At 31.7% G+C, this 22,839-nt stretch overlaps 3 protein-coding genes across 3 annotated transcripts; 1 reads left to right on the top strand and 2 right to left on the bottom strand.

The window, feature by feature from the left end:
• Positions 1-635: 635 nt before the first annotated feature.
• Tsp_01352 (nucleolysin TIAR) lies at positions 636-4,148 on the bottom strand. The gene is made up of 9 exons (XM_003377110.1): positions 4,082-4,148; positions 3,107-3,173; positions 2,268-2,277; positions 2,144-2,186; positions 2,048-2,096; positions 1,670-1,766; positions 1,287-1,337; positions 876-971; positions 636-749 (listed from the first exon to the last, which is right to left on the bottom strand). Exons 1-9 carry the CDS (start codon positions 4,146-4,148, stop codon positions 636-638), a joined length of 594 nt encoding a protein of 197 aa, XP_003377158.1.
• Positions 4,149-8,325: 4,177 nt separating this feature from the next.
• Positions 8,326-18,536, top strand: Tsp_01351 (glutamate synthase). Its single transcript, XM_003377111.1, has 37 exons — positions 8,326-8,436; positions 9,452-9,582; positions 9,669-9,870; positions 9,965-10,060; positions 10,121-10,257; positions 10,351-10,558; positions 10,627-10,738; positions 10,800-10,954; positions 11,012-11,170; positions 11,247-11,404; positions 11,470-11,755; positions 11,897-12,057; positions 12,124-12,216; positions 12,274-12,487; positions 12,588-13,005; positions 13,070-13,230; positions 13,306-13,422; positions 13,515-13,616; positions 13,678-13,776; positions 13,843-14,023; positions 14,112-14,530; positions 14,590-14,714; positions 14,811-14,946; positions 15,099-15,284; positions 15,351-15,466; positions 15,543-15,720; positions 15,791-15,925; positions 16,059-16,103; positions 16,210-16,388; positions 16,535-16,739; positions 16,785-16,835; positions 16,919-17,194; positions 17,278-17,437; positions 17,536-17,705; positions 17,826-17,993; positions 18,062-18,332; positions 18,400-18,536. Exons 1-37 carry the CDS (start codon positions 8,326-8,328, stop codon positions 18,534-18,536), a joined length of 6,258 nt encoding a protein of 2,085 aa, XP_003377159.1.
• Positions 18,537-19,089: 553 nt separating this feature from the next.
• On the bottom strand, positions 19,090-22,642 carry Tsp_01350 (ribonuclease H2 subunit A). The gene is made up of 8 exons (XM_003377112.1): positions 22,483-22,642; positions 21,910-22,177; positions 21,585-21,629; positions 20,323-20,429; positions 20,063-20,267; positions 19,810-19,897; positions 19,478-19,710; positions 19,090-19,240 (listed from the first exon to the last, which is right to left on the bottom strand). Exons 1-8 carry the CDS (start codon positions 22,640-22,642, stop codon positions 19,090-19,092), a joined length of 1,257 nt encoding a protein of 418 aa, XP_003377160.1.
• Positions 22,643-22,839: the final 197 nt, after the last annotated feature.

The following is a 22,839-nucleotide window of genomic DNA, read 5'->3' on the forward strand; positions in this document are numbered from 1 at the left end:
ATTTCAAATCTACACCACTTTTCCTTTTCTATCACAACCGCATTGTTATCTTTACTCATCAATGTTTAAATACAAATCAAATCAAAAGAAAAAAGCAAAATTCATACAACGTATAATTTTCAAACAAACCTTACACGCATACAATTTTATGCAGAAATTTATTCACTGAAATTCATTTCAGAAAAACCGCTTCGAGCAAAACAAATTTCTACCAGTCTTTTTTTACATTTCATAATAAATAAAAATTGAAACATAATGCAACATTAAAATATATCTTTTTTTGAAAAAAACATTCTCAGAATTGATACGAAAAAGTAAAAAAAAAGAATACTGTATTTTTCTGTTAATTTAAATATGCACTATTGTTTATTTCTTCAAATGTTAAACATGTGAAAATTAAAATGACGAATTGCCAGTTCAATTCACCATGAAACTTCCTTTTGCCATTCTCTCTCTCTCTCTTTTTCTCTACATCTGTCACCATGTATTATTCGTAGAACGACAAACGCAACTGTGTTTGTTCAGCTTTGAGCAGATAGAATTCTGTTGAGCGCACCACATGCAACAATTATGCGGTAGTATAGTATTCATATGAAGATTAAATTTTCAAATATTCCTCAAATTTTACACTGACCTCAACTCTTTAATTTTGCATATCTCTTCTTCAAACTATTCACACCTATACCCCCTCCATATATACAAGCACAAACCAAAAATATTAAATATTTTCCACAACAAGAAATACTGAACTGAAAAATAATATTATTACATACATTTACTGAATGTTCTTCATTGTCAATGGATGGAATGAAAAATTTTTAATTTAAATTTTAAACTTTTCACAACGGTGGTTTGAAATTGTAACAATCACTTACTTTTCCCAATAAAAGACGCTTGTTCATCGCAGTCAACGCTTGGACGGCGGAAGCATGATCCACAAATTCAACAAAAGCGTACGGATCACTGGCAGTCTATATAAGATATGAAAAATTCAAAACCAAATAAACATGAACACCAAATAATGAAAAAGAATAAAAATTCATGAAAACTCAGTATAAAATATAATAAATACGACTGGACCTTATTGTCAATTTTTTGTCTGGTGCAAAAAATGGTTCCGATTGCAAATCACTGCAAAGAACAAAGCAAACTTATGCAAATATAGATACATATATATATATTTTTTTGTTTCATATGTTTCTCTTAAAACTTAAAGAGGGGCTCAAAATTGTACAAAACAGATATAATGAATGAAAGGGTACTTAATAGAATGTCGCAGAACAGACTAGGCGAGTCAGAAAGTCGTTTGCTGTGTTTTTCCAGCCTTCGGTAATACCCTAGACAAAATATTCAATGGAATGGATATTTTCACGATGAAAACATTAAAATAAAATCACAAAGCTGACAACAAAAGTCTCTCCTACCAAGAGACAGTGCAAGTAAAAAAATACTTTATTATCTACTAAATAAAAATTCTAACACTAAGTATATATATACATAAACATATATATACACAACATGAGTAAGCTTTCTTCAATGATAAGCTTTGCGTGAAACATTCCCAATTCTCTTCTTATGAAATAAAAACAAAATGTAAACTCGAACATGACAGTACAGTATGCAACATTGGATGGAACATTTGTAAAAAGCAAGTAGAACAATTAATTACCTCGTGTATAATCTTACATTTGCTGACGCCTCCAATATGACTAAACAAAGACAACAGAAATTCTTCTGAAATTGTTGCGTCTAAGTTTCCAACGTATCTGAAATGTAAGCATTATTCAAATGGAATAACCCCTATTTGTACACGTAATAAATAAAATAAAATTCACATTCTCTACCTCCTATGGGATTATGAATTGAAAAATTATAAATTATATCCTATATTTAAATATGAATAAAATAAAAAAAATCGTATAAACCTTTATTTATACATCGTGTTACTCATACAATAATACACATTTATTATTGTTACTTATACAAAAGTCCTTATAATAAATATAGCCAAATTGAATGCTTGAGAACATGCTTAGTTAAAACTTACAATGTTCTTGGATTGAATTCATCTATACTTTCGCCAGTGTTGAAAAATTCTAAAACAATACGTAAATATTTGCTCAATTCATTCAAAAAAGCTTACCACCATAAGCGCCGCTGTAACCAGAAGGATAATTTCCCAAATACTAAAAACAGAAAATGCATTTTTTTAAAAAATATATAAACAATGCACATAATCAATCATGAAAATAAACAAATTTATTAACTAACAAATAACTGAAATAAGTAAATAAAACTAAAATTTTCAAATGTTTGGAAATTTTGAAAAAGGCACTTGAAAAAGCTGAATTCTGCTGCAAGTGTCAACGGATTCGTTGATTTCCTGTTAATTTTAAAACTTATATTTTAAGAATTTAAAACTCTAGACATATTTTAAGAATTCAAAACTGTCAAACAATGATAACAGATGCACATTTAATAAAATAATTTATTCCAATTAACGAATTTCAAATCACTCCTAACTGCAATTCATACAAACTAAATCAACCCAAATCTTCATGAAATTCGCCAATAAGAAAATTTTTTAAATTAGTTACTAAATTGTAAAAAACTATTCAAAATAATAATAAAAATACATCGCAGCTACGTAATTAAAACAAACATTCTTCGAATAATAACTGTTTTTCTCATGCATTTCCTATAACTGACAAAGTTTAAAGTAACCTTGATTTGAATGTTTAATAAAGTTTACAGCTTTCAACTTCATTAGTCAATAAGTTTTTCGTTAAATTTGAAATTCTTTCAATTGTCACGATTTCAAAAATCAAATATCATTTATATAAATAAAAAAAAACAAAATAACTGAAAATGAAAGCTTCAAATTAACCAAAACAATTTCTGTCATCAGAGCTGAGAAAGAAGGAAAACCACATTTTAACCTCAAACACATTAAAAAACAAAATCAGTTCAATGTTTATGTCAAAAACAACGCATTTTATAAATACATTTTTTATCAGAAAAAATTGACACTGTTTTCCGTTAAAAATATTTAAATAAAAGTTAACCTAATTATACTATGTGACGGTTATACTACAAAATAAACTACTATTGATCGAGTAAACAATGACATATTGATGTAAAAGCTGATGCATCGCATCGCAATTTTAACACATCTAAATTTTAAATTCAATAAAGTACAAAAATAGAAGAAATACAAAATGCATTGACAACTGTCAATGAAATAACAAATATTAAATGAATTCGTAAATGAACGTTATAGCATAAAGCAATACATCAAGCTGGAAAAAGATAGGTAAATAAATTAAAATAAATATATCATATGAATTAAAAATGTAGTAACAATTACTTACAGACATTGCGATACAGATAAAAATGTCACAGATTCCAAGACTTCGACAAAAGCAGCATTGACTGCTATTTACAATAGACAGAGAAGAAATAAGTGATAGGCAAGTACAATTTTAGAAATAAAGAAATCAGAAAGAATTCAAATAATTTTTGATATATTTTGGAAAATAAAAATTACTATTGCTTAATACACATTTTATAGAAAAAAGTCTTAGATCTACATTTATTTATGAATACTGATTAATATTAATTTATGAATTGACCCAGTTATTGTTATTGGAAGCTTATAAATAGTTGCTAGGAATGAACGGCTGCTTTTGATTCCACTTTTTGATTGGTTTATTTCCTATTCGATGGTAACGCCTACTTTTCTATATTGCCCTGGCTTAAACATTACGCCATCTAGCGTTTGCTCATGCGTGAGTATATTAATTTAATTTTACGCTGATTGAAGTATAATATAAAAATATAAATAAAATGCAAAACAGTTTTCTAATCTGTATGAATAAAACAGTTGAAATAAAAAAATGTTGATCGAAATATAATGGATGAACATTTTATTTTCATTATACACAATGTATTGAAACTATACTGTCATCTGTTATTGTAAAACAGCTTATTTCTGAAATCTGTTTCGTTATTTATTCAAGACAAACAGGCAGTTCAGCAAAATAAAACAACCACATCATGCTTTTTATTCTATTCTTAATACCGTAGCATTGCTTCATGTGTCCAAGAAGCGAATCCCAGATGTTGAGATCATGATAAAAGCATTTCATAGAATAGCTAGTAAAATCAGTCAGTTACATTCATGCTAATATTTAATTAGCACTACATATAATACTCCAAAGTTTGTTTGATTTTTTAAATAATGTCTGTTTCAGTGCCCATCATACCAAAAAATATTACTGAAATGAATACAATGTAAAGTGATTTACAACACAATTGCGTTCAGCGTTTTGTTTATATGCACCTTCATTGCTATCAAGGCATAGAAATTGCTTAGCTTGTTTTTGAAACACATATCTAAAACTGGTTTTCAGAAACAAAGTTAATTCAAGTAAATTCTCAATTTAACGAAAAAGCATTGAAAACTATGATAATGGTGAAAAATCCAGATAAAAATAATCTTCTTTTTATTTATAATTATAATTAGAGCGGGCCCATATTTTTCAAAAAAAGGAATTAAATTTATGAAGGCTAAAGCAGTTTTGATTTGTAAGAAATTCACCACTATGTCATTATCATTTGCAAACTGGATCTAAAATTTCTTTTTCAATCTAATTCAAAAATTTCCTGCTGTTTCTTGGGTTTCCATTAATAACTGTTCATATTAAAAGCATAATGGGTAATTCAGTTCCATAATGATCAATACTGTTTCAGTGAATATGCAAATTTTAAATGCTTAAAATGCAAACATAGTTAAACATAATAGTAAAAGAATAAATAAGAATGAGCAAATTGTGCGCTTTGGAAAAGCAGCCATACTGAAAGCTGGAATAAAATCATTCCATTCTGAATTCGTTATCCGTCTCTAAAAGAAACGTCACAGCCAGCAAGGTTTTTAAAGTTTTCCATTAAGAATTTGCTTCGCAAACAAATAGATTTGGCTTATTGATTTGAGGCACCAAAAAAACAATTATGAGCTGCCACCATAAATAATGACAGCCTTCTTTGTCAAAAGTTATGATTCACAATACATTTATTGCAATGCTTTTCAACAGATCATTCGCCTACTGAATCCAAAAGCTCTCTTGACTTCCAAAGAAGTTTTCGATTCAGATGGATATTTATTGCACAGACACCTCGAATACTGAACATGTACAAAAAAATTACTACAGCTTTTTCGAGTGATCCTATTCCACTTCAGATTCTTGCTCTGGTATAAATTTACCATCTTTACTGCAAAGCCTCTATAATTTAAAGGAAAATGATGCTAACATTATCGCAGAAATAACAGTTTTCATTGAGTTCAACGCTGAAATTTGAAACTTTATGTTAATAATTGGTCAGTGTGCATAAGATATAAAATCTAAAACTTATTCCAACAAAAAAATTTAACTGTTTATCTTTACTGTCTCAAAAGTGACAGACGTTTCGTTCACTATTAACTATCATTAATGTAACACGGATTTCAATTTAAAGTGTTGATTCTAAATCGTCAAAATTTCTTAAAGCAACGTATAAATAACTATACCATCACAAATATTTCATGTTGGGGGAATTAGCATTTCGGTGAACATCACAGTTAACAACATTACGAAGTTGAAGAATTTCAGCAAGTCGTACTAATGTAACACAAATAATAAGGCACAGCTGCCAACTAACTGTGCATATTTATATTAATCATTTGATCTTAACTAGATTGAACACAAAGCAAGTACGCTGCGCTAAATAAAGTCATATTTGTTGTCACGTAATGTTTTGTGTGTGTTAGTTTTTCATTTGTAATTTATAAATTGAGAAGGGGATAAAATACCTGCAGTAAATTACTTCAACATATAAGCACAAACAAACAACATAAAAATATTTAATGATAAAAAAGCAGTTTCTTCTTCTTAACAAAAATACTATTATTCTTTGTATTACATATTATCAAATGGATTTAAAATGCATAAGAAACATGTTTAAAACATGTTTAAATGAAATTTCTAAGAAAAACAAAAGTTGTTCATAAAACACCTCAGAACATTCATGAAAAACTAAAATAATTTTGACCAGTGAAAAGAAAAAAGAATTTAACCAATAAAATAAGAAAATTTTCAAATGGGCTATTTTTAGGCAATCAATGAAAGTCGATAATGAGAGAGGAAAAGCAGGCAGAATCAAATCTAGGCTTCCGTGAACAACGAACTTCAACGAACCGTTACACAGGCATAAAAGCGGGATGACGAAGATAAAATAATTTTAAAGTTGAGGTCACCACTAAGCAGTCAGTCAGAGTGCTCAAATCAAATCCCTGGTAAAGCGTTTGCAATAGTTTCAACCCTTATTTAAATATTGCTGCAATATTACTGTAAGTCAGCATACTGTAGTGGTCAGGATTTTGAAATTGCATAAATGAAATTAAAAAATATTTAAAAATTAAAAAAATCAAGTCATTTAAGTAGATTAGTAATACAAATAAATTTTAGGAATTTAAAATACGAGATAACTTATGAATAATTTTCATAATTCAATAAGGTTAATGTTTTCTCTTAATGTTAGGTGGCATAATATCAGCTCTAACTCCCACAAATTACATAAGCTATTTCGATTTTATTTAATCAGATAGAAGAAATGTCGATTCTTTTGTGCCTTTATGCTTACACGCACTTCTGCGTATGCATTGGCATGATGCCAAATAAATAAGACGAATAAATAATTAAAAGACTAATGGAATAAACATTAGGAGAAATGGATAACATGAAATGAAACTGTTTATATCTTAAATGTAAACTACTATGTGAAAAGGCGGTGGTGGAATAATAGATTTGGTTTATTTGAATATGCATGAAGAACACGTAAGAAAATAATATTACTGTGATTCTTTAAATGATGCATATTAAGTCATAATCAATCCACTACCCATTCTCTCTACCATGATTAACCTTATAAAATGCCAATATGGACATTCAGTATTATCAGTATGATGTATAATCCAAAATTGTTTAATAATTCAAAAACAATGAACTTTATTTTTTGTGTAGTTTGAACTTAAATGCATAAATTATTAACCATCCTTAAATGTATTCATTATAAAATTTCACAAACAGGTCATTTGCATGAAGTTGAAAACAAGCTGAACATGCTTTTCTCGATAAATGACAGTTTATGGTTTAGTTTGTTTTTTCTATTACTTGCACTTCATGCATTTCACTATAGACGCCACTAGGTTTAAACTTTAATTTCGATCTTTTATCATGTAAATTACAGATTCACTACATGACCATTTAAGATAAAATTTGGTTGGCCACGTCTCTTTGGTATTATCAAGTTTCACTGCCTTGTATGAATAACTACATATAAGTTTATTTCAGTTTAACTGCAAAGTTACTTCACTTTTGATTTGTTAAATTTATGTATGTTATTCACTTATAATATCTAATTATCAATAAAATCACCTCGGTATAAAATTTTATATAGTAGTAAAATGCAAAATATTTTAGTTAAGTTCAGCATTAGAATCCATTTCAAATAAAAAAATGAAATACCTTGATGTTAGTTGTATTTTATTTTTGATAACAAGAGCGACAATAGTTCACAAATAAATTTTTCAGAAGGTAATTTTAATATTACTAACTTGCATGTTGCATTTTTTACAGTACCTCATGAAACTTGATTCTCATTGTTTTCCAGTTGTAGAAAAGTGATACTTCGCTTCTTTCTTGTTATGGGATTGGTAACCATAATTTCTTTAAGTGATTTTTATACTATGATTTTATACTTGCAACTGTACTGTTTGTAATCGTTCAGATACATTTTTCGTCTCTTCAGCATTTCTTAAGACAATAAATTTATTAATAATATTATTTCGAATAATTTTTTCTTTATCATAATTTCTATAAGTTATTTTAATAGCATTTTATAATTTCACACACAATATATTGTTACTTAATTACCTTACCGTATATATTGATTAATGACATAATGCATTCTTTGCATGAGATGATTAATTGCTTCGTGCTTGTTTATTAAATATGTTCAAAGTGTATTTTCTCCACGTATCCTGTGGCATGTTTGACTGTTTATTTACAGCTTCTTATAATATATTGATGTTCTTTATATGATAAACGTATATTATAAATATTTATACAATTGTGATATCGAGATGAGCTGTCATTTCAAGTATATGCATACACATTTTCAGTGTTTTCTGTATTGTAAAGTCAATATCTGCATTTATAGTATCCAAAATATCTGTTTATAGAATATTAATTAATCTGAAACTCAACATTGGTTGAAGAGAGAAAAATTATGAATCCGAATAAAAGATTATGTCCGATGGGATTGTACGTTCCTGAATTGGAAAAAGGTTCATGTGGCGTTGGTTTTGTAGCCAGTATAAATGCTGTAAAGTCTCACAAGGTTTGTTTTAATTTAAGAGAGAATTTTGTTTAAGAAATGACCCTTAATAAGAAAAAAATTAATAAAACCTTAGATCTTATTTAAAAAATATATCTATAGCTGTTTTAACTTATTGAAATCAGAAATACTAAACTTAAACTTATAATCTGTTTTTTGTGCTAACAAGTATAATAATGGTGTTACAGATATTCAATGAAAAAATTTTAATTAATAAAATAGTCCTAAACTGTATATGCATTATAAAATTGTACATTTTTTGAGTTTACGTGCGTAACTTTTAATGCTTTTCTACAGTTGATAATAAACATGACATTTGTTTTGTGAGACTGAAATGTACAAGTTAACCGTTGTTTGGTGCTTTGAACTACTCAAATTGTAGATCAATATTGCATTGTGAATAATTATTTTAAAGGTTTCTGCATGACTGGCACAGTGTGGAGAATTTGATTGAAATTTGTTTATGCACAAGTGTTTGTGTCGTCAGAGTTTTAATAAATAATTATCCGTGTTTATGCAAAAGTACATTTAGAAAAAAAACGATAGAAATGTCAAATGAAAGGGTAAAAGAAAAGACGCATTTGGTTAGTTGTTGCGTAATCGGAAGGAAAAGAAAATTCAATATTTTCATAAATAATTTTTAAATTTACAAATACATCTATAAAGATAAAAATATAATGGAATTTTAAATATGAGAAATTGTTAATTCTTAAAAAAATATCTAAAAAAACAGATTTTCATTGATCGATTTGTTATTTTTGATATATGTTTGCTGTTATGGTAGAAGTTGATTGAAAAAAATGTAAAAATCTATATACTGTGTACATTGAGTTATGATATTTAAAAGATAAACAAACAGTACCATGTAGATTTTTATATCGAAACCAATCTAATATGTAAAAATAATAATAGATGATTGTTTTATTAAATTTATTAATAAATTGATTATTATTATTTTAAAAAGGACGATAAGCAATTTACATGACAAGGTGTAATTTATTTTGTGAAATTGTTGTAGATCTTGAGCGAAGCTAGAACAATGTTGGAACGTATGCAGCATCGTGGCGCTTGTTCGTGCGATAATGATTCAGGTGATGGAGCAGGAGTGATGACTGGCATTCCTCATCGATTTTTTAAAACCGAACTGCAGTAAAAAATTTTTTTCAACAGTTTTAACTTTGTCAAATATGAAAATTAAAATATGATGTATTTTTATTTATTAATAGTAAATTGAGAGTGACACTTCCACCCGAAGGGGAATATGCTACAGGTTTGATATTTTTCGACCGTGAAACTTATAAAAAAGGAAAAGAATTCGTAAACGATATTGCTGCTGGTTGTGGTTTGAAAGTGTTGTGTTGGCGCAATGTTCCTGTAGATTCGACTGCACTTGGAAAATTGGCCAGACAAACCGAACCATTGATCCGGCAGATTTTTGTAACTTATGAAAATATCTCCACTGCGGAATTTCAAAGAAAAGTACAACAATGATTAAATTTAAATACAAAATTTTGAACATTTTTCGATTTAGCTATTTCTCATGCGAAAACAAGCTTCACATTCCATACCTAGACAAGGCATTTATTGCTACTTGTGCAGTTTATCTTCAGAGACAATTGTCTACAAGGTATCATTTGAATATGTAAATTTCACAAGGCATAAATTTTGTTACAATTATATATTTCAGGGACAATTTACGGCATTCCAAGTTTGGCTATATTACAAAGATTTGGTCAATCCAGATTTCGAAACACATATTGCCATGGTGCATGCACGCTTTTCAACTAATACAATGCCAAGCTGGGAACGAGCCCAACCTTTTCGGTTAGATTTGCTTTTTTTTAGAATTATTGAATGAATAATTTTATTTGATTTTATTAGAAATAATAAATTTATTAAATAAGCATAATTTTTAAGCATATTATCTCACAATGGTGAAGTGAATACACTTCGTGGAAATATCAATTTGATGAAAGCTCGAGAAGGATTGATGTCCAGTCTACAGTATGGCAGTGATTTGAAAAAATTGTTTCCTGTAATTGAAGATGACAATCCGTCCGATTCTGCAGTGTTGGATTGCACGGTAGAATTCTTGTTCCGTGCTGGTGAACGATCTCTTCCTGAAGTATTTAAAAATTTTGTTTATTTTGTGTGTGTGTGTTTCTATATCTCATTGGTGTTTAATTTTTTCAGGTAGCCATGACAGTGATACCGGAAGCATGGGAAAAGGATCAACGGATGAATATTGAAAAGAAAGCATTCTACAACTGGAGTGCAATGGCCATGGAACCTTGGGATGGACCTGGTATTTTGGTGCAAATTTGTAAATGGTGGTTTTGAGAAAATTAAATTCACTCTCATTTTAGCATTGATTGTTTTCTGCGACGGAAGATACATAGGTGCAATTTTGGACAGAAATGGCTTACGGCCAGCTCGCTACGTTATTACTGATGAAAATATTATTTACATGGCAAGCGAAGTGGGAACTAATGTACTTGCTCCTGAATGTGTTGTCCGAAAGGTATTTATTGATCAATGAATTGCATCATCATTTTGAAATAATTTCCGTTTTTATTAGGGTCGTTTGAGACCGGGGCGCATGCTTTTAGTCGATACCTTGAAGAAGTGCTTAGCTCGAGATGAAGAATTGAAACTTGAAATTGCTCGATTGCGTCCAGTTCGAAAATGGCTGCGTACAGAAGTTATAGATCTTGATCATATTTTGCGTGATTATCAGGTTTGCTTTTTCTTCTTGTATTTCATTCATTCATTCGTCATCGTTTATCTTTTTAAAAAATGATTCTTGATTTTAGGTGAAACATGGCTTACTTACATACGAATATTTAATCTCTCGTGAACTTACACAAATTCCCCAAGAAGGCGAAAGTTTACACGACGATCGTCGTCTAACTTTATTCGCTTACACTCATGATACGTTTGGAATTTTGGTAGTACCGATGATCAGAGATAAGTAATAAATTATCATCATTATCATTTCACATAATTGAGTAGTAATTTTCCATTTTTATAATACAGGAAAGAAGCGCTTGGTTCAATGGGCAATGATACAGCGTTGGCATGTTTGTCTCAGTATGGTCCGTCTCTTTACAGTTATTTTCAGCAAATGTTTGCTCAGGTTACAAATCCACCGATTGATCCGTTTCGAGAGCAGATTGTCATGTCGCTGGCTTGCCCAATAGGACCCGAAGCGAACATCCTCAGCGCTTCGGCCGAACAATGCAGACGTTTATTTCTCGAGCAACCCATCCTATCATTAATCGAAATGGAAGTATTGAAAAAGAACAATTACCGTGGTTGGAAAGTGAGGATAATATGTTTTTTTTTTGAAATTAGTATTAAAACTTAATTTGGAAACCAACATCTCAGCAGCTTTGTTAAAAATTTGATTTGATTTTCAACAATTGAAATTTATATATTGTTAAAATATTGCGAGTGTATTTAGACTCGAGTAATTGATGCTGTTTATCCAAAACGCCACGGCGTGAGAGGTTTGCTGCCTGCGTTGGATAAAATTTGCGCCGATGCTTGCATCGCAGCATTGGATGATTATCAATTGATAGTGATATCCGATCGTGCAGCGAATCGTGATTATGTTCCAATAAGGTAAAATTGTTCTTTTTTTTCTATCCAAATCAATATTTAATTGCCTTTTTGAATTTCTTCTAATAGTACATTGTTGGCCGTGGGAGCTGTGCATCAGTATTTGATTCGAGAAAAGTTGCGCATGAAAATTGGACTTATTGTAGAATCAGGCGAAGCACGGTACAGTATTGATGTTGTTCAAGGGAAATTGTGTTGAAAATTTGTTTTCTTTTCCAGTGAAATTCATCATTTTTGTGTACTTCTTGGGTTCGGTGCCGACGCTATATGCCCGTATCTCGTCTACGAGACGCTTTATCGTCTACGTCGAATGGGTCTTTTGACACCACCGTTCACTGACGAGCAGATTTATATGAATTTTCGCGACGCTTGTTACAGGGGAATTTGCAAAGTTATGGCCAAAATGGGCATCTCAACATTGCACAGTTACAAAGTATAGAATGGTTGGATTTTGTGACTTGTGGTCTATTTAAATTTTGATCTGTTCAAATATGCAAATGATTTGTTCTTTGTTTTGCTTTTGATTGTGCTAGGGAGCGCAGATTTTCGAAGCGGTCGGTCTTGGGCAGGATGTTGTGGAAAAGTGCTTCACCAATACAGTGTCACGTTTGGGTGGAGTGAATTTTGAAATTCTGGCCGAAGAGATGCTGAAGCGTCACTTCTACGCCTACACGCATCGCGAAGGCGACAACGTCGCTTTGGTCAGCGAGGGGGTCTATTATTGGCGTGAAGGTGGCGAGAAGCATTTGAACGAGCCGGTCGGCATAGCCAAGCTGCAAGCAGCCGCTAGACGCAACGATTGGGAAAGCTATATGCAATTTTCCAAATCTTCAGATGCGGCCAATCGCCACTGCACTATCCGCGGTCAGTTGGAATTGAAATATGCGCCGAAGCCGATTCCAATTGATTCTGTCGAAGAAGCGAAATTTATCGTCAGACGTTTTGCCACAGGTAATGGGAAAAAAGTTTATTAAATTTTAAAAGCGGAATTATTTATTTAATTATTCATTTTTAGGTGCTATGAGTTTTGGTAGCATTTCTTACGAAACGCACACAACCTTGGCTCTGGCGATGAATCGTATCGGAGCGAAATCCAACACTGGCGAAGGGGGTGAAAATCCTGAACGTTATTTAGAGAAAGATTCAAGCAACAGTGCTCGTTCAAAAATTAAACAAGTTTGTTATCAAATTTCGAACATTTATATCAATTTTATGCATATAAATTATTTGTATCTTTGTTTGAAATTCTAGGTTGCTTCTGGTCGATTTGGTGTCACGAGTGCTTATTTGGCAAATGCTGATGAATTGCAGATCAAATTGGCTCAAGGGGCAAAACCTGGCGAAGGTGGCGAACTGCCCGGCTATAAGGTAATTTTCACCTCGACCCCATTCATTTGTGAAAAAGAAAATTCAAGTTGGAATAAACAATTTTCCGTATAATTCCATCTTTTTCTTTCAAGGTAACGAAAGAAATTGCAGCAACTAGGAAATCTACCCCTGGTGTTGGTTTGATTAGTCCACCACCGCATCATGATATTTATTCTATAGAAGATTTGGCGCAGGTATTTTTCTATATTGTGTAAATTTATTTGACATCTCATTGAAGGGTTTTGTACTTTTAAGCTAATTTACGATTTGAAATGCGCAAATCCTATAGCCAGGATAAGTGTGAAATTAGTTTCAGAAGCAGGAGTTGGAATAATTGCAGCTGGTGTTGTGAAGGTAATTTATTGTGCTGAAAATTTTTGATTTACTTATTATTTTGGTTGATCTGTTGCATGTTTGCAGTGCAAAGCTGAACACATCACGATATCAGGGCATGATGGTGGCACTGGTGCGAGCAGTTGGACAGGCATTAAACATTCCGGAGTGCCATGGGAGTTGGGTTTGACTGAAACTCACCAAGTTTTGGTTATGAACAATTTACGTTCAAGAGTAACGCTCCAAGTAGATGGTCAGCTGAGAACAGGTATATATATATATATATGTGTGTGTGTGTGTGTGTGTGTGTATGTGATTTATAATTTTTCAATTAATATGGTTTGCAATTCTCTCAGGTCGTGATATTGTAATTGGTGCTTTGCTTGGCGCCGATGAGTTTGGCATGTCTACAGCTCCACTAATTGCCCTCGGCTGTACAATGATGAGAAAATGTCATTTGAATACATGTCCAGTTGGCATTGCGACGCAGGATCCAATTTTGAGGGCCAAATTCGAAGGGAAACCTGAACACGTGATCAATTACATGTTTCTGCTCGCCGAAGAGGTGCGGCAGATTTTGAGCCATTTGGGTTTGCGGTCCCTCAGCGAAGCTATAGGCCGCACTGATTTGCTTTATCCTCGGCCGGACTTCAAGAACAAAAAAGCACGTCTGTTGGAATTTGGCCCTATTTTGCAAAATGTTTCTCACCAGTACCCGCATGTCGATACTCGAGCTTCTGTTGTAAAGCAAGAATTTGATTTAAGTTCACGCTTGGTATGTTTATTTTATATTTATATTTTATTTTATTCAATTTTATTTGCTTTTTTGTTCAGGACAATAAAATCATCGAAGCTGCCAGCAATGTTTTGAATGGAGAAAAAACAACCTTGAATCTCTCGTATAAAATTAGCAACATTGATCGAGCTTTCGGTGTTACGCTCAGCTATCACATTTCACGGTAAGTTGCCTTTTTTCTCTTTTTCTGAGGATTTTTAAATAAATTTCATTATCACATTTAATGTGTGTATACTATTTGATTTGATTTCCATTTTAGCAGTTTTGGTGAACAAGGTCTGCCTGGTAATATTCATCTGAAATTAACTGGCTCTGCTGGTCAAAGTTTTTGCGCATTTCTGGCCAAGGGCTTGTTGGTCGAATTGGAAGGTGATTCTAATGATTACGTTGGAAAGGTAGAGTGTGGTTTTTTCTTTGAATAATTTAATGTTTGTTTAATGAATATTACTTTTACAACTTTCTCGATGCATTGCCTAGTGCGCAGTGTCTGCCATTTGTATTTTGTAATGATTCATTTTCATAATTGTATGCGATTGTGAAATTTCAGGGCCTTTCTGGTGGTGAAATTATAATTTACCCGCCTCGAAATTGTCACGAATCATTCAAATCTGAAGAAAATATTATTGTCGGAAATGCTGTATTATACGGCGCCACATCCGGGCGAGCGTTCATACGTGGCATCACCGCCGAACGTTTTTGTGTTCGAAATTCTGGCGCGACAGCTGTTGTTGAGGTTTGTTATAAATTTATTATAATGTTTTTTGAATTATTTCCACGATAATGGAATTGGTTTTTGCAGGGCGTTGGCGATCACGGTTGTGAATACATGACTGCAGGTATTGTGGTGATTTTGGGCCCAGTAGGGCGAAACTTTGCGGCAGGCATGTCTGGCGGAGTTGCATTTGTTTACGACAAGTGAGACTGTGGAAATTTTAAATTTCTCATCATTTATTATTTGCATTAATTTTTATTTATTTTATTGAAATTTCAGATCGCACAGCTTTCTGAACAAGTGCAACGTCGGCAGTGTTGATCTGGATCCTGTTCAAACTGAAGAAGACGCGAAAACGTTGAAAGCATTGATTGTTGAATTTCACGAAAAAACTGGCAGCAGAGTTGCAGAAAAGATAATCACAAAATGGTCCAAATCTGTCAAGCGTTTTGTCAAAGTGAAATTTTTGCCATTCACTTGAATTTCTTTTTTTTTTGGTTTTATTATGATCAGTATTTTTTGTTCAGGTATTCCCGAAGGAATTCAAACGCGTGCTTGAAGAAGCTGCGGCTGTGAAAAAAGAAGAAAATTACCAAGTCGATGGACAGTCCGATTACAAAGAAGATATTCTTCAAGAACTACCATCCAGTACAATGCTGCAAGTCAGTGTTTTTCTATTCAAGACAATTTAATGCTTATCGTTATTTTTTAAATTTTCTAAATAAGATCAAATTAGTATGTACACAGTGGAATTTTTTGCATATACTGATAGTATTAGCATTCTTCTCTTTGTAGGTTATGCGTGAAGTGTCCAGTCAGAGAACCGTTTCACCTGAAAAAGTGAGTGATATTTTTCTTATGGGATAAATTTGTGAAACTTTTTTAAAAATTATTTTATTTACATAATTAAAAAAAATTCATCTCAATTTTTCTTTGAACAATACAGAATTCAGTTCAACCAGTGGAGAGTTCAAGCAGTTCGTGTGAAAATTCTAATGACGAAATGTTCAGCGGTGTACAGGAAAAAGTTCTTGACGCTCTTTTGGCAGAAACAATGGATATAGAAAATATACTTGTCACTCCCATGCCGAAGAAAGTAAGCAAGCCGGCGTTGGATAAAACTAGGTATGTGAAGAGAATTGGAATAATTTATTTATGCAAGTTTTATTTGAAAGCATCATCATAGTCAAGTGATTCTTTGTTGTGTTGTGTTGATGTTATATTGTGGTGATTCTGATTTTGCATAATTTGATTGATATAATTTGATTTAGGGGATTTATCAAATATCCGAGGCAGACGGTGATTTACCGGCCTGCAAAAGAGCGATTGGACGATTGGAACGAAGTGTTCGATTTCAAAGAGATACGAGCGAATCTTAGAACGCAGGCAGCGCGTTGCATGGATTGCGGGGTTCCATTTTGCCAAGGCAACACCGGATGTCCGCTTGGGAACATCATTCCTAAATGGAATGATCTGGTTTTTAGAAACAATTGGAAAGAAGCATTGATTCAATTACTTCAGACGAACAATTTTCCAGAATTTACCGGTCGCGTTTGTCCGGCACCTTGTGAAGTTAGTCGACCAGAATGGAAACTTTAAAATAGCAGGAATATAAATAAAATTGAGAATAAACAATTGTTTAATATCTTTTCCAGGGTGCGTGTTGTTTGGCAATCAGCGAGCCGGCAGTGACGATAAAGAATATCGAATGTTCGATTATTGAATTCGCTTTTGAGAAAGGTTGGGTTAAGCCGGAACCGCCGGCTTTTCGAACAGGCAAGCGAATTGCCATTGTTGGAAGTGGACCGGCAGGTCTGGCAGCGGCAGCGCAGTTGAACAAAGTTGGTCACACTGTCATTGTTTACGAACGCAGCAGCAATGTTGGTGGTCTTCTTGAATTCGGGATTCCGACGATGAAGCTCAGCAAGCAGGTTGTTATCCCACATATATATTATATATTTATTTATTTATTAAATATGCATAATTGTATTCTGTTTTCAATCGACTCCTTTAGATTATTGATCGTCGAATTCGACTTATGGAAGCTGAAGGAATAAAATTTGTAAAAAATATCGAAGTTGGTAAAGATGTTCCTGCAAAATTGCTACTGATGGAAAATGATGTAGTGCTTGTCGCCGTCGGTGCGACCAAACCAAGAGATTTGACCATTCCAGGTAGGGAAGGATGCTTCTATTTTCTAATAATGAAGAAGAAAAAATATTTTTTTTTCTTCAGAATTGTTTATTTGGCAAATAATTCATGACGAATTTAGGTCGAAATTTAAAAGGAATTCATTTTGCGATGGAATTTTTATCCACTTGGCAGTCTCATCAGCGTGGCTTTGAAGTCGATTACAAGCCACTGCATGCCCAGAACAGAAATGTAATCATCATTGGTGGCGGCGATACAGCTACCGATTGTTTGGGCACTTGCTTAAGACAAGTAATTTTTGATGAGTTTCGTTGATGCATTATTGGATGACTTCTTCGCTGATTATTAATACAAATTGTTTTGATTATGAAAAATGATATTATTCTTCTTTTTTTTATTCGTGTTTTCAAGGGAGCGAAATCAGTTGTTATGTTTGAAATAATGCCTCGACCGCCAAATAGCAGAGCATCGAATAATCCTTGGCCTGAATGGCCTTTGATATTTCGCGTTGAATATGGTCACGAAGAATACAAAGTGAAATACGACTCGGATCCGAGAATATACTGTATTTCGACAAAAGTATGTGGGTGTGGGTGTTCATTTTTCGAATTGTGAACAAAATCGAAATGCGTTAAAAATTATTGCAGGACTTTGTTGGCGACGAAAGTGGGCATGTTAGCGGAGTCAGAACTGTACAAGTGAAATGGAATCGAACCGAAGATGGGCGAGCATTTTTGGAAGAAATTGAAAATAGTGAGAAAATATTCCACGCCGATATGGTTCTGTTGGCGATGGGCTTTTTGGGACCCGAATCGACTGTTATTGATCAGTTGAAGCTCGAACAAGATGCGAGGAGCAATATCCAAACAGCGGATGGAAAATATTCGACATCGTTGTCGAAAGTGTTCGCAGCAGGAGGTAATGTGGAAACAAATTTCTCAGATATGGAAATATATTTCATATCTTTATTTATTTGTTTGTACAGACTGCCGTAGGGGTCAGTCGTTGGTTGTATGGGCTATACACGAAGGACGTCAAGCAGCACGTGAGATTGATGTTTTCTTGATGGGAAAAACTTCTCTGGCTGGACCTGGTGGAATGGTTGCCGCGCCATTGAAATGAAAATCATACTTTCCATCTATTTATCTATCACATACATGTGTATATGATGATTTTCAGTCCGTCCGAAAGTTGATTTTATAAATTTCTGATCAAAAATCTCACATTAGCATTCATTATTGTTTATTCTTTTCCATTTTAAGCTGTTACTAGCCGCCAGATGTGTGCCATATGTGTGAAAGAGTTGCTTTAGTTGAGTTGTAAGTTTCAATTTTTTAAAATTATTCACAACAACTTCGCCGAATATTCGTAATAATTTTTTCCCCTTTTTTCTGATTCCAAGATTACCATTCCATTCAAAGTCCGTTCCCATTTGTTTCTGATTACACGTCGTTTGGCAAATAAAATAGATTCCACAGTGTATAATTTTTTTTTCGAACAAATTCCAGAAATTCATTTCATCTTGAGACTCATATGACCTGCAAATGGACAATATCAACACCTAATAATAATATTTTAAACACGTATAATATGATTTAATAGTAACAGTTTCATTTGCAACATTAATTTTATTATGTCACCAGTAAAGAATATTTAAATTTTGAAATACAGTTGTTTAAATTTCTTCTACTGAGCTGATGCATCGTTCTTCAAAAAATGCGTGCCTTTGCATAAGAACATTGTCTGCTTTATTCGATTGAAAATAACTCGTCAATCTCTTGCCAAGCTTTGATGGTTTCACTTCATCACTTTTTTCATTATCTTCCCTGAAAATTTTCAAAAAAAGAATAAACAGTGTAAACACGAACCATGATGATCACCATAACAGAAAATAAATCACCACACAACTGGTACACATTTCGTATCCAATAGCTGTTTGGCAGTTGACCAACTGAATCGAACTACCGAATGAAAGCCGAAAATTTTATCCACTGAATTGTTCAAAAATGCGACTGTATTTGGATCTTAAACATTTTGAAGTGATTTTTGATTTTCAAATCTACCTCTCAATACCGGATGGATATCCGGATCCGAACTGTTGACCAGATGATGATGATGATGATTCAGACCATTGTGAAAGGTGATTGTCGCGAGTAACTTTCGCGCAAATGCTCGCAGCACTGACTATTGTATGCAATGAATCTGCTTTTTTTGAAACTAAAATGTCAATTTTTGGAAATCGACTTCTCAACTTGGCTTCATATTTTTCTGTCGGCCCTACAGTATCCAATATAACCTAAATGTATTATTTTTTAAATTAAACTGTTGCTGTTGCATTGCATCTATCGTATTGTCTAAACGGTGATTATTATATCAAAAGACAAACAATACTTACTTTATCCACAACAACTCCAGCATCGCAGACAATTTGAATAAGTTCCATTGCAGTATCGTGAGAAATTTCGTTCAAATTATATTTCGATCTAAACTATACAAATTATAACCTTAAAATACCGTTTTCTTCACGTTAAGTAATATTTTAAAAAAATTAAGAAAAAAGCATTATTTTGTTACATTTCACATTAAATTCAATTAATTCATAATAATCATGTAAAAATACATTGAAAACGATAACAAGCAAAAGTCACCTTCCAAGCATTGATTTTGAAATATAAACAGGCGAAAGTAATTTCATAGTATAAGCAAATAGATGGGAATTCTTTTCTGATTGCATATTTTTGAAAATAGTCGAACGTTCATCTTCAGTCAAAGTTTTCGAATCCTTCGCCTTCAAAGTGGACAACTGTTCAAGATTATCAGTAACACATACGCCACACGCATAAACCATTGGACCTTATCAAAAACAAAATAAAATATTTATTGTTAAAAAATTCCACTTTCAACTTACCCAACACTGGACCACGTCCGGCTTCGTCCACTCCCAGAGTGCAATGTTTTCCGACAAAATTTGGCAAATTATCACTAATTACAATCTTGTTCTTGCTCCAATCCATCCTTCAACAATAAAAATTCATTTCAAATCAATGGAAATTACTTTAAATAGAGTCAATCAATATTAGAAAATGACATATTTCGAGACTTCTTTTACTTATATGAATTATATTGATAGGATAAAAAGTATAATTGTATCATTAGAAATTTAATTGACAACAAAAACATAAAATGACCAATAAAAAGCATATCCATCAATAAAATAGATCAAATTATAAATATAACAACCAGAGAATTGACAAAAAATAAAAATAAGACAAGAAACTGTCAAAAAAGATAATCAAACTTAATAATGCATATAACTGCTAATAAAGAAAAATAAATGATACTGATAGATGATAATAATATAAATTTACATCCAAAACACTCAAATAATTAACCTCATGACAGTTTTTAAAATAAATTTTCACAAAAAAGTTTATCACTAAATTGCCTTGATAACTTTCAAATATTCAGTTTACTGTAAGCGCAATCAAGTATAATTATATAATATTGAATTATTGCATAAATAACCGACATTATTTAAAATTAATTTAAATGATAATAAACCAATTAATAGCTCTATAAAGAATCTTTAATTTGTAATTAGTATTCACTTTAATTTTAGTTCATTTACGTACAGTTTGCAGTAATGGACATTTTAAACTGCACTGGTTTTATAAATGAAATAATCACAAATGAATTTTATTTATTAATATTAAATGGTTTAAAGGTTCAATATAATGTTTTAAACGACTGTAATATAAGTAAAAGAAGTTTTCGTAGCATTTTATGATGAATTATTTTGTTTTTGAAGATATATACATTTTGATTTCAAAATTCAATTTTGAAACGTTAAAAAATTTGTTAAGTGCAAAAATAAAACACCAATGTACGTTTATTTATTCATTTATTTGAATAAATGTATTATGGAATTTTTACATATTAAACGTCAGAGTTGTATTTCTTTTATAATGAATATTTTTTCTTCATTTTACCAGTGTATATAATTGCATTGTTTCAATTGAACAAAATGAATTCAATTTTTCAAAGATACTTTCAATAAAAATTTGTTTGAAAACAGTTTCAAAAACAATATGATAATGTTGTTTTTGACTATAACAAAGTCAAAATTAGGGGAGAATTTTGAGAAATAATTTTCATCGACAACTTTAATACTTGTTTGGATTCTGAGCAGCATCGTCAGCTTCCACTTCCAATTTTCTGAAATATTTGCACAATAATTCTAGACTGTTAAATATGAATAGAAAATAAAATTTCCCATATATGCAAATGAAATGTAAAACAAATTAAGCCAAACAATATAAAGTTATTAATGTTAAATATTATGATGACAATACAAAGTGTAAATTTATTGATAATAAAGTAAATTGGATTAGTGTAAATAACATAAGAATTATTTTAATTCGTAAGTGAATGTTCTTAATAAAAAGGCAAATGTCAGTTTGGCAAATGAAATTCAGTGCAAACTTATTAAACTTACTTATCATTATCCGAATTTTCAGCAGAGTGTGGTATTATTTGTTGGTCGACATCATTACTGCCGCTTGATGTTTTCAATTTTGGAAATTTCGATTTTTTTGCCATTGCTACTGCTGAATGAGTGTTATCCGGCAATTTTCTCAACACCATACAGGCGCATGTATTATAATAGGCAAATAAAATGAACCATCCAAGGAAAAGAATGCTGAAGATTGACGACAAGGAAATGATCAATATCCAGCTTTTGACATTTGCATCTTTTGAGATTTCTGAATATGCTAAAATATTTAACTCATCTTCAAATTTATTATTCGAATAACTTTAATATTTTTTTTAAAAGAAGTATTCATATATTTATTTGTATGATTAAAGAAAAGAAATTTTAACAAAATATTAAAATCAGAGGATTTTGCTTAGATAGTTTTGATGCTCAGATGCGTGCGAATTGTATATTCGATATGCGTATGGAAAAAAGGAAAAGATTATTTATTTCCTAATTAATTCCGATGATCATTTTTATGATTTTACATTTATCGATGATTGTTGTTGTAGTAGATATTATTTGATCACATACTTTCAATAGTTAAAATGGAGAAACCAATTAAGGCATGAAGTTCAGTTTTTGTCATCAAAGTGACATCTTGAACTAGTGATTTTGCTGAAAGCGTCGAACAACGATAAAAGACAACAACGTCAATTTTCAGTTCCTCTTCTTTATTCATTGTCCAGTTCATGACCTAACATTAAAAGCGGATCAAAATGACATAAAGAAAAAAATGAAATCAATGCTTGATAAAATTGTATATTTTTAATTTCTTTTTAAAATTTATAATTACAATGCATACATTATTCGTAATTATATTCATCAGATTCTTATATCATGATTCTACTCTTCAACAGTACCTGTCTAATAGCTGTTTTTACTGAAAAA

Source organism: Trichinella spiralis (genome assembly GCF_000181795.1).
Source record: "Trichinella spiralis strain ISS 195 chromosome Unknown Scfld4, whole genome shotgun sequence".
Taxonomy (NCBI): Eukaryota; Metazoa; Nematoda; class Enoplea; order Trichinellida; family Trichinellidae; genus Trichinella; species Trichinella spiralis.

Excerpts from the sequence above, each read along its gene's own strand:
- Tsp_01352 (XM_003377110.1), bottom strand. The coding sequence starts at position 4,148 with ATGAAATGCTTTTATCATGATCTCAACATCTGGGATTCGCTTCTTGGA. Across the intron at positions 3,174-4,081 it reads ACACATGAAGCAATGCTACG|ATGTGTTAAAATTGCGATGC; the intron begins GTATTAAGAATA and ends TTTAAAATTTAG. Across the intron at positions 2,097-2,143 it reads TTACAGCGGCGCTTATGGTG|AATTTTTCAACACTGGCGAA; the intron begins GTAAGCTTTTTT and ends GTATTGTTTTAG.
- Tsp_01351 (XM_003377111.1), top strand. The coding sequence starts at position 8,326 with ATGAATCCGAATAAAAGATTATGTCCGATGGGATTGTACGTTCCTGAA. Across the intron at positions 17,994-18,061 it reads TATACTGTATTTCGACAAAA|GACTTTGTTGGCGACGAAAG; the intron begins GTATGTGGGTGT and ends AAATTATTGCAG. Across the intron at positions 18,333-18,399 it reads GAAAGTGTTCGCAGCAGGAG|ACTGCCGTAGGGGTCAGTCG; the intron begins GTAATGTGGAAA and ends TTGTTTGTACAG.
- Tsp_01350 (XM_003377112.1), bottom strand. The coding sequence starts at position 22,642 with ATGAACTGGACAATGAATAAAGAAGAGGAACTGAAAATTGACGTTGTT. Across the intron at positions 22,178-22,482 it reads CTCCATTTTAACTATTGAAA|AAATCTCAAAAGATGCAAAT; the intron begins GTATGTGATCAA and ends TAGCATATTCAG. Across the intron at positions 19,241-19,477 it reads TATCCATCCGGTATTGAGAG|GGAAGATAATGAAAAAAGTG; the intron begins GTAGATTTGAAA and ends GAAAATTTTCAG.